Source organism: Erythrolamprus reginae, chromosome 1 (assembly GCF_031021105.1).
Source record: "Erythrolamprus reginae isolate rEryReg1 chromosome 1, rEryReg1.hap1, whole genome shotgun sequence".
Taxonomy (NCBI): domain Eukaryota; kingdom Metazoa; phylum Chordata; class Lepidosauria; order Squamata; family Dipsadidae; genus Erythrolamprus; species Erythrolamprus reginae.
Window position 1 is genome coordinate 25,439,357 of NC_091950.1, and position 11,824 is coordinate 25,451,180.

The 11,824-nt window shown below is 39.9% G+C and overlaps 1 protein-coding gene across 1 annotated transcript in view; it reads right to left on the reverse strand.

Moving 5' to 3' along the window:
- Positions 1-3,216, reverse strand: part of GTPBP3 (GTP binding protein 3, mitochondrial) — a 37,683-nt gene extending 34,467 nt beyond the window's left edge. The window contains exon 1 of the mRNA XM_070747577.1: positions 3,012-3,216. Within this exon, the coding sequence (XP_070603678.1) occupies positions 3,012-3,079 (68 nt within the window). The 5' untranslated portion in view covers positions 3,080-3,216. The remainder of the gene's footprint in view (positions 1-3,011) is intronic.
- Positions 3,217-11,824: the final 8,608 nt, after the last annotated feature.

Sequence of the window (11,824 nt, forward strand, 5' to 3'; positions counted from 1 at the left end):
AAAGAACGCCCATGGGATTGATCTGGAGCTCTATTATTGGCTACAGAGGCCTTCAGGGGCCTTGTTGGCTGCAGAAGAAATAGGCCGGGGTGTGCAAAGTCTGGCTGCAACTATCTGAAGGTAAGTAGTAGGGCAGCTCCATCCCCCACACCCATCCCTACCCTGAACGGGGTCTTAATTAGGGCTTATTTTGGAGGTAGGGCTTATATTGGTCACGCGTGTAAGAATCAAGCTAGGACTTCTTTTCTGAGTAGGTTGTATTTGGCACCTGCCCATATTGCCAAAAGCAACAAAACCTGGTTCAATGACCTTGGGAGTCCTGTGCTTGATTGGTCAGCAATAATAATAATTAATAATTAATAATAATAATAATAATAATTATTATTATCAGATAATTATCTGTCTCAGGGGCCATAGTTGAGGACCCTTGACAGAGCCTCGGTGGTGCAGTGGTTAGAGTGCAGTATTGCAAGCTACTTCTGCTGATCACAGGCTGCCACTGGAACTTGTGCCGGAACTACCATTTACCAGTGGCAAAGAACTGGTGGGATCATAAGCCCGAAAAAATGGTCGAAAATGAGCAAGCAAAACTACTGTGGGACTTCAGACTTGAGACTGACCGAATTCTGAAGCATAACACACCAGACATCCTGATTGTGGAGAAAAAGAAAGTATGGATGATCGACATCGCAATCCCAGGAGACAGCAGAATTGAGGAGAAGCAGCTAGAGAAATTAGTGAAATACGAAGATTTAAAAATCGAGCTGCAACGACTCTGACATAAGCCCGTGAAAGTGGTCCCATTGGTACTTGGCACGCTGGGCGCAGTGCCACAGGATCTCAGCGGACATTTGAAAACCATCGGAATTGACAAAATCTCCATCTGTCAATTGCAAGAGGCCGCTTTACTGGGATCGGCAAATATAATTCGCCGCTACATCACGCAGTCCTAGGTGCTTGGGAAGTGCCCGACTGGTGATGAAATACGAAATCCAGCATAGTGATCTCGTTTGCTGTGTTGTACTGACATAATAATAATAATAATAATAATAATAATAATAATAATAATAATAATAATTATTATTATTATTATTATTATTATTTATTAGATTTGTATGCCGCCCCTCTCCAAAGACTCCCACCTGACATGAACCCCATAGAGAATCTATGGGGCATTGCCAAGAGAAAGATGAGAGACATGAGACTGAACAATACAGAACTGAAGGCCACTATTGAAGCATCCTGGTCTTCCATAACATCTCAGCAGTGCCACAGGCTGATAACTGTGTGTGCTTGTTAGTATATTGGGGTTCTTTTTAAACTTTTTTAAATATTTAAATTTATTTGGATTTGTTACGATTTGTTTATGCCTTGTTGTGAGCCGCCCCGAGTTCGCGGAGAGGGGTGGCATACAAATCTAAATAATAAATAAATAAATAAACTTCCACGCCACACCGCATTGAGGCAGTAATTGCTGCAGAAGGGGCCCTTCTGAGTACACGGAATACCTATGCATGCTTATACTTTTCAGAGGTCTGATATTGTTTTAGGTACAATCCTTGTTTTATTGATCGCATGTAATATTCTAATTTTCTGAGATGGTGGATTTGGGGTTTTCATGAGCTGTGCCCCATAATCATCACAATTATGACAAATCACGGCTTGAACTAGCTTGCCTTACATGTAAGGAGTCTTTCTCATATATTACATTTCACCTTTTAAGTTGCATTAACTGAAATAAATGTACTTTTGCACAATATTCTGATGAAAAGGGAAGTGCGGCCTATCACTGAGCCAAAGCCCTGCACCACTGAGCTGAAGCAGACCCCCAAATCGAACTTTCTGCCCCCTGCTGACCTGAACAAAAAGACTCCAAAGGGGGACACTCTCTGCAGCAACACAAGCGTTCATTGCACATATCTGTCTCAGGGCCATAGTTGAGGACCCTTGACAGAGCCTCGGTGGTGCAGTGGTTAGAGTGCAGAGCCTTCTCTGTGGCGGCCCCGACCCTCTGGAACCAGCTCCCCCCAGATATCAGAGTTGTCCCCACCCTCCTTCCCTTTCGCAAGCTCCTTAAAACCCACCTCTGTCGTCAGGCATGGGGGAATTGAAATTTCCCTTCCCCCTAGGCTTATAGAATTTATACATGGTATGCTTGTATGTATGAGTGGTTCTTTAAATTGGGGTTTTTTAGATTGTTTTTTAATATTAGATTTGTTTACATTGTCTTTTTATATTGTTGTTAGCCGCCCTGAGTCTTCGGAGAGGGGCGGCATACAAATCTAATAAATACAAATACAAATACAAATTGCAAGCTACTTCTGCTGATCAAGGCTGCCAGCAGTTTGGCAGATCGAATCTCAGTAGGCTCAAGGTTGACTCAACCTTCCATCCTTCCAATGTCGGTAAAATGAGGACCCAGATTGTGGGGGGCAATAGACCGACTCTCTGCAAATTGCTTAGAGAGGGCTGTAAAGCACTGTGAAGCGGTATATAAGTCTAAAATGCTAATGCTATTTAGTGCAATATAAATACAAATAAATAAATATTAAAAATTCATAATAAATTTTTATATAAATACAAATTTCTGCAGACCACCAAAATTTTCTCACAGATCACCAATTGGTGGTCACTGATATAGGGTCTCCCGCTTATGCAGGGGACGGACTAGAACAGTGTTTCCCAACCTTGGCAAACTGAAGATATTTGGACTTCAACTCCCAGAATTCCCCAGCCAGCATTGGACTAGAAGACCTCCAAGGTCCCTTCCACCTCTGTTAGCCAAACCCGGGGTAGGCAAAGTTGGCTCTTCTATGACTTGTGGACTTCAACTCCCAGAATCCCTGAGCCAATCATGCTAACTCAGGAATTCTGGGAGTTGAAGTCCACATGTCATAGAAGAGCCAACTTTGCCTACCCCCTGTCGGGCAGAGAATTTGCACACCACGAAAACCACCTCTTCTCACGTGCTTTTGCAAAGGCGAAACTTATAGTATTTTAGAGCCACCCACCTGCAGAAGAGCTTGCAGGCCCTTCGATTTCTTACAAGCAACAGCCTTCTCTGCAAGGAAAGCCACATCGCTCCCCCGGAGGAATTTTAGAGCAAAAACGTTCCTTTTCCCTCCCGCCAATCTTCCTCGCCCGGCTCCATCCTGCACAGCCCTTCTACCCCTATGCAAAATCCCCACGCTTCCTTTGCTACCACGATCTGACGTCAGCTTTCGGCTTCAACTGAGGGCAACGTGCCCTTTTTGCAACGTGATTGGTCGAGAGGGAAGAGGGAGGGGCTTCGAAAAGGGCGGGGCGCCACGCTCTCCCTTTTATGTACAGTATTGCGTGGCGGGGTTCCCAACTCGTATCCTTGTGAGTCTTTGTTGCGTTGGGTTTGTGTCAGTCCGTTTACGCAGTCACAGGCGATAAACAATATGTATGCAAAGCATAAATTCAATATAACCTTCAGATTAAAAAAAAAAATTAGGTTCTTGGGCGGAGTGTGCAGTATTTTAAAAAATCGATTCGGAAGGTTAGACGATCGATTTTTTCCCCCATTTTTTTTTAAAAAAATCTTCACCTCATATACAAATTCAATATATTTATACCTTCCACGGTTACATATGTCTTACAGAATTCTTAATTGTAGACAATGATCGAATGTTTTTTTAAAAATAATTTTTATTCCAAATATATACATTTAAAAGGACATTTGATCGATCATTGCATCTTTACATACATCATCAAAACAGGCAAAAAAGGGTAAATGAAAAAGAAAACCATAGACAAGACAAAAACAGACTATACATAACCCCCACCCCTGCTGCCACATCGACAGCATAATTTCGATTTTATCATACAGTGAATGCTACCAGCGAATATTATTCGGACATAAGTATAACCAGATTTTTAGCAACTTGTATTCTTCCATCTTTTTTCCCCCTATCTACTCTCACATATAATCAGTTATTACAAACTTTTTAAATAAATCTTTTAAAAACCCTTTCAAACTTATTCACTAGTCTTTACAGCTTCCTCCCCCCCCCTTTTTTTCCCCCGAGCCATTCATAATTTTTTTTCTATATTTCATAGTATTTTGTATCTTCTTGGTCCTTGAGCTCCATTGTCAGACAATGATAGAATATTAAAGGGCGGAGAGGGAAAAGGCCCAGAAGAAGGATTTTTTTTTTAACGAGATGATACAAGGCTGCAGCTGGGGAGAAGATTTAACACGCACTCTTGGCTCTGTTACAAAGTGCTATTGCTAACATGTTGTAAGCCACCCTGAGTCTAAGGAGAAGGGCGGCATAAAAATCGAATGAATGAATGAACGAACGAACAAACAAATAAATAAATAATGCTCAAGTGTAAACTTGTCTTGCAGGGCAGGTGGATCGCGAATCAATTCAATCCCTGCCTGTACATCACCTCCCTAGGTGGGGGTTGGACTAGATGACCTCCAAGGTCCCTTCCAACTCTAATAAATAAAGAGGCATGCACGCATCCACAAACTGAGATATGACATAGTAGCAGCTGCCTTGCTCTGCTTGGTGGGAAGCTCTTTAGAAGGTTCCTGGGCTGGCAGCAAGTGGGTAGTCCTATAAAATAAAAAGAGCAGAAGCTGGTATAACGTTAATTGCTGGTTTATTTTAAACCAGTTGCTACAATGCTACGTTTTCTACATTGTTGGCTCCTGCAAACCACACTGTAGGTTTGCTGGAAGCAAGTGTACGTAAAAATCTCCCTTCCGCAAAACAGCCAGGCCTAAGAAACATAAATTTTATTCTCCGAGGTTTCCTCTGCCACTTGGCGCTGCAGGAGAAGGATGCTTCGAATCTTTATTCCACCGCCGCCGCCACCACCCCCAAGACTTAAAACCGCTTAGTGGGACGTGGCGGAAAGGGAGACAGGATGACAAGGTTTAAAACTGAAAAGCCCCAAATGGATTTAATCTAGAATTGGCCAAGAATGTTTCTAGTGGGGCCCTGGTTCAAATCTGTCTGTCTGTCTGTCTGTCTGTCTAGTATAGGATAGTAGTTTATATAAACATATCATAGAAAGTAATGATAAAAAAACAATAGGACAATAGGGCAGGGATGGTAGGCACTATGGTGTGCTGATGCACGCCCCCTACAGACCTCTTAAAAAGGGGGAGAGGTCAACTGTAGGCAATCTAAGGTTGAAGGCTACGGAGAGGGGCGGCATACAAATCTAATAAGTAAATGAATGAATGAATGAATGAATTTTCATCTGAAGGTTTATTTTGTTTTGCGTACTCATTTTATTATGTATTTATTTATGCACTCCCAAGTCCCAAGGAATTCAAGCCACATCCCAGCTTTTCCCCCTCACTGTGTTTTATCTTTACAACTACAGCCTCAGGTAGATTATTAGATCTGAGAAAAAAAGTGATTTGCCCATATAAATATTTATGAGTATGGAAATTTGAGCTGAAATTTCCCTTTTCTACTGCAACACCTCTTTTTAAAACTTTTCCCCTGCATTTGGCTTTTATAATATTGTGTTACAATCTTATCTGTGTGGGTACATTATTTCTGGGAGAAGGACTGGACTAAAGTTGAGCAGAATTTTTTTAGAAACCTAACAACAACATCTCTACAAGCAAAGATTCTCAGTAGGTGGCAGCATGTAGCCATCCTTGACCGATCTTTAAAAAGCTTAGCAGAATCAGACCTGTGTAGTGCTTGGACGGGAGGCCACAAAGAATCCCAGCTCTACAAGGTTGCCAAGCCAATAAAGACTAGCTGAAGATAAAGGCAAACTGTTTCCATATTGTTGCCAAGAAAGCAGCCTGAATATAGCCTTAAATCACTAGACATCAAGCATATTATAAGGGTGATGTTACCTTTTAACCCAGTATTTATCAACCTTGATAACTTTTAAGATGTGTGGACTTCAACTCCCAGAATTCCCTCTCAAGAACCATGGATTTTAGAAGCTGAAGTCCACACGTCTTAAACTTTCAAAGGTTAATAAACCCTGTTTTAACCTAACAAAAATCTTATAGATGGGCCAGTTATTTCCTTCTTGTAGAAAAATGGGAATGGAAAGGTTTTTTTTTAAAAAAAAATTTTTATTACAATACAAAGATGAAAAAAGAGCAGATATATAGTATTTTACATATTATATCATTTCAGAGTATAATTATTATTTGTATGGTTGTGCTTAAATTCTAAGATACTTTATACAGATCTGCCCCTAGTTCCCTCTCCCTCCCCGTTGAACTGTTGACCTAACAGTTCTATTTTTTCCTTTTTGATATCAATATGCAGCTTATGGCATCAGCAGTTGTCACACATTTGTTCTATCGTATAATTAATCTAAAGTCAGATTGGATTGCTCTTGATTTTGTATCTCGGAATGATCTTGTTTATTTACTACCATTATTGTTATTGTTTTTGTTTTATTTTTCCTTGTCTCTACCCAGTCATAATTTTTTTTTCCAGATTTCATAATATTTTGATTCTTCTTTATTTTTGAGTTTTTGGGTTAATCTGTCCATTTCTGCACAGTCATATACTGTATATTTTTTATCATTTCTCTTTCTGATGATGTTTCTTCTTTTTTCCAGTTTTGTGCTATTGTAATTCTTATTGCAGTAATCATATGCTGTATCAGATAATAATAGTCACTTATGGTGGACATGTCCCCATATAAAAAAGACATGGAAAAAACTCCAAGGATGGATTTTTGATATTACCACAATTACACTGAAATTAAAACCAGAGACCTTTCTTCTAGGCATAATAAATCAAAAACTTTTTTTTAAAAAAGGGAATGGAAAGTTTTATGTCTCATAAGGTTTTATGTTTGAATTGGGTATCTATCTTTAACTTTCCAATTTTCTTTGAGAGCAGGGTAAATGGAGATGAAGTTTTGACATGAAAACTGAGATAAGAATGCATTTAATTTAGTGTTAAATCCTGGGACTCAAGAGGCTTGAGATAGACTTTGAACAACAGTGAATAACAGTGAATAAGATCCATCAGAGAGCTGGGCTGAGTTTCCCCTTTTATAGGGAGCTGTCAGATGGCTCGACCAATCAACAGTCTCCATTTTCCCGCTTGAATAGCAGACTGTCCAGTCTCAATATTTAACAGAAGTTATGATATGAAAACTGAGATAAGGATGTATCTAATTTAAAAAAGTGTAAATCCAGTGTCAGGCACAGTTCATTGGGGTGTGAATGAGTGTGAGTGTGTGTATGTATGGTTTTAAATGGGCTTTAGATTAATTGGGTTTTTAAATTATTCAATATTGGTCTTTGTATTTGAATTTGTTTTTATATTTTGTACCTTTATATGTTGTAAGCCGCCCTGAGTCCTCGGAGAGGGGCGGCATATATGTCCAATTAAATAAATAAATAAATAAATAAATATGACACTATTATATCGTACAAACCGATCATCATTTGATTTTCCCCTTATCTCACCCCATGTTTTAAATGACAAAGATATATGTGTTACTGTTGTGGTTGGCTCTGGCCCAGCTCCTGCCCCAGGGAATGTGGAGGTGGATGCAGGGGAAACTTCAACATGTCATAGGCCTGTTTTATTACCGACAGAGGCAGGTAGTGCAGTTTCCTTGGACGAAGAAGGTGGAGGTGACTTAGAAGAGGGGGGCTTGGCACACAGCCCCGGAAGCCAATCTCCATTATCTTCGGTCGATTCGGATGTGGAAGTCTTGGACCCACGTAGGCGCAGAGTTATGCGTAGAAGAGACCAATTGAGGACATATTACAGGAGATAAGAGAGGCCACCTGTGTTTGGGTGCGGCTCCAGTAATTAGTGTTGCTGATATAAATAGCAGCATGTGGGTTTGGCCCTTGTGGAAGATTATCTGATCGTTGTTCTTCAGGACTGCCTTGCTGTCTCCGGACTTTGTTGATTTTTCACAACTTTGAAACCAAAGCAGAGCAAGGTGTGTGTGTGTTTCACTTCGTGGAAGAAGTGCTGTGACGTTTCTTCACAGCTGCAAGCTAAGTACTTAAGGACTGATTAAGGGAATTGCACAGACTACCACTTAAGGACTGATTAAGGGAATTGCACAGACTACTACGTTTTGGGACGAGTGCTCTTTGCAATACAAAAAGAGTGCTTAGTTTATTTTGAATTTTGTGATAAAGAACATTGTTTTGAATTTTCAAACATGTGAATCTGAAATTTGTACCCTTGAATTTTCGGGAGGCTCATACCAGAGAGCCCGGCAGAACAGTTATCTTGACATTTATTAGAGTACTGTATATATAGTAGCATAATAGGATACTCTAAGCATCAAAGAACTGTAACTCACAAAACTATCATTTTTTTATTTTATTTATTATTAGAGTTGAAAGGGACCTTGCAGGCCATCAAGCCCAACCCCCTGCCTAGGCAAGAAATCCTACAGCACCCCAGTCAAATGACAGTCCAATCTCCTCCTGAAAGTGTCCAGAGTTGGGGAGCTCATAACCTCCACTGGCAGGCTGTTCCACTGGTTGATCGCTCTGACCGTCACGAAGTTCTTCCTTATTTCCAGGTTGAATCTCTCCTTGGTCAGCTTCTTGGAAGCGCCCGACTGGTGATGAAATACGAAATCCAGCATAGTGATCTCGTTTGCTGTGTTGCATTGACATAATAATAATAATAATAATAATAATAATAATAATAATAATGATAATAATAATAAATTTATTATAAATTTATTATTATATAATAATAATAATAATAATAATTTATTAGATTTGTATGCCACCCCTCTCCGAAGACTCGGGGCGGCTCACGGCAACAATAAACAATGTACAACAAATCCAATAATTAAAAACTATGGCTAAAACCCCCTATCATTAAACAACAGACAATACTACCCAATCATAACCATGCATAAAGCTTACTAGCCAAGGGGACTTGGGGTGGCTCGAAACATATTAAAAAAAACAGTATACAATATAAATATCTAAAATCCAATTAATGTAATTAACTATTCTAAAAACCCTGGAACATTAAAAATCATTCATTCACAAACAAGCATGCATGTGCAGGAAGTAAATTTTGCACTGGGTGCATGTGCCTGGCTGCTGGTCAGCTGGAGCTGCGTGAGCAGCTTCATTTCCACTACCTGGACAGCGTGTCCCCCTCCCACTCCGGGCAGCTGTCCTTTACTGTTTATGACGTCAAGTGCCATATATAGGAATCATAGATACAGAGACATGGTTTTCTGAGCAAAGCAGTTCCGAGGTAGGAAGATCTCTCTGGGTATGAAGCCTCAATGTTCAGAGATCTGTTCTCTCTGGGTATGCTCGGAACTTGCGTTTATTTTTGTAGCAATTTTCTTGTGCACACAAGTATAAAACATTAACTTTACTATTTTAGTTACAATGGATAAATGGTTAATATATAACACATTGTATATAGACAAATCATATCCAGGTGTGTTTTCTAACTAAAAGGGAATAGTGTGTAATTCACTTTTTATCCCAGACAAACAGAAGAGTGTTTAATTATATTTACATTAGAGAGGCATTCCACATTCTTTGACAAATATTGATAACAACCTGCAGCCATGTCGCAGTGGCTTTTGAAATGATATCCACACCAGATGAATTTCCCCATTCTTTCTCACGAACTATTGTTTTCTAGCTTTCTATCCACCCAAAAATCAACTTCAGAGTGGGTCAGGCTTTGGTGATTTCACTTCCTTCACATTTATTGAAAATTACTTTACAAAGCTATTTTTTAAAAAATCAGCAAAAGGAATACTTATGTCTAGTTACACCTGTTCTGGAAGGAGTCTAGAAATAACAACTTGACCTTTAGGATGTGGAGTTATTTGAAGTCAAGACAAGGCAGGGAAATAAGGATGGAGGACACGAAATGTAAGGATTTAGAGGGAACCTTGCTAATAGGTGTGTTATAGATTAAGGAATTCCCTGAAAGAATGGGATGCCTAATCCAATTTTAATGCTAAACTGGAACTAAAAGGCTATACACTTTTCTCAACCTGCTTTTTTGTGGATCCAGCCACTTTTTTAAAAAAAAAATTAAAAAGCAACAACCCACCACCAAGATAGGAAACCCATAAAAAATTCTAGTAGACAGTGGTCTGAAGCATGTGGAACATTATTTTTAAAGAACAGAGAGAAACCTCCAAATTACCCCCATCAAGCAACCTTTGTAAAACTACCATATTTTTCAGAGAATAAGACAGTTTTTCCACCCTAAAAGAGGCTGAAAAATTGGGTGCTTCTTATACTCTGAATGTAGCTATTTTTTTGTTTGTTTGAAGCTAGTGATCTTCCCAGCTCTTACTGGCTTGCAAACTCTTTCATTGTTACTCTGTCAAGAATGTTTTTCCAGGCTTAAGTCTTTGCAGACTTTTTTTTTTCATTGCTCTACTTCCGGGTAGGTAAAGTTGGCTCTTCTATGACATGTGGACTTCAACTCCCAGAATTCCTGAGCTAGCATGATTGGCTCAGGAATTCTGGGAGTTGAAGTCCATAAGTCATAGAAGTGCCAACTTTGCCTACCCCTGTAAATTGCTCTGAATGTTTCTTTCCAGCCCTAACCAGGTACTAACTATGTTCCCAGCTCTTTCATTGTTACTCACTCCAAATAAGATTTTTTTTCCAGCCCTAACCAGGGGATAAAATGATGTGCTGAAGCTGACCAGACTAAGGATGCTAGCCAGACGAAGACCTGGTAGGCAGATTCCCCCCTCCCTCTTTTCGTCCCCCAAAACTAAGTCTTATACCCTGGTGCCTCTTATACTGCAAAAAATATGTTAATTTGTCATGTTTGTTGTCACAAGATATGCCAAACACAAATAGAGGACTATAAAACATTCAGTATTGTAGTAGACAACAGATTTATCCTCAGCTCTTTATAGGAAGTAGAACTTCCATATTCAAAGGCAGCCAATCTCTGAGCTCCTCAGATATGGGAACAGATTGACAAACTATCTTCTTTTTTCACCATTTGCCATTTCATTGCCATCACTGGCCATGGTGCACTTACTGCCCTGGTTCCCAAGGTGGGAACCCATGCCCGGGGAGGGAGGGGAGAACTTGATTTTGAATAGGGGCAATTGGAACCTTGTTTAAATCAAGTTAATGGCCTTTTTAGGCTTCCTCCACATGAGTTGGAGTTTACTTTTTGAATAGTAAGATTTATATGCCAAAGGGAGGGGGCATGAGGATTTTAGAGATGCTTAAGTGGGGCATGGGAAGAAAAAATATTGGGAACTAATGGATTACTGTTTTCATTTCGATTCCTGGCTCTTTCTTTCTTTCTTTCTTTCTTTCTTTCTTTCTTTTCCTTCCCTTCTATGTTGCCCAATCCCAAAGGACTCAGGGCGGCTTACAAAATAATATAATACAATATAAAAAAATACAGGCAATAAGAAGTCGAATATAATATCTAAAACTAAACCACATAATAAAACTCATTTGTATTAAAACAAAAAAACCCACCTCCTTTCCTCTTAAAAGGCTGCTTTATTTATTACCGTCCTTTCCCTGTTCTTTTATTTTTCAACTTCTGCTAAAAACCCAGTAATATCCATTACTAAAAAGGTTAATCTGGATGAAGCGTGTAATGGGGGGAGGGAGAGAAATTCAATATATATTTAGGAGAAATAATCTCAGATCCTGCGTCGCTGTGGAGAAACCGGGAAAAGTATTAACAGTTCGGTCGGGGATCCCGATTCAAACCCGGGCCACGCTGCTGACAGATGGCGCTCGGGAGTCGCAGGCCAACCAGATTATTAAACGGCTCCTCTCGCTTTTTTTTCACTCCCCCCTCCCCTCCCGCCTTTGTCCCTCCGTCTGCTCGCTGGC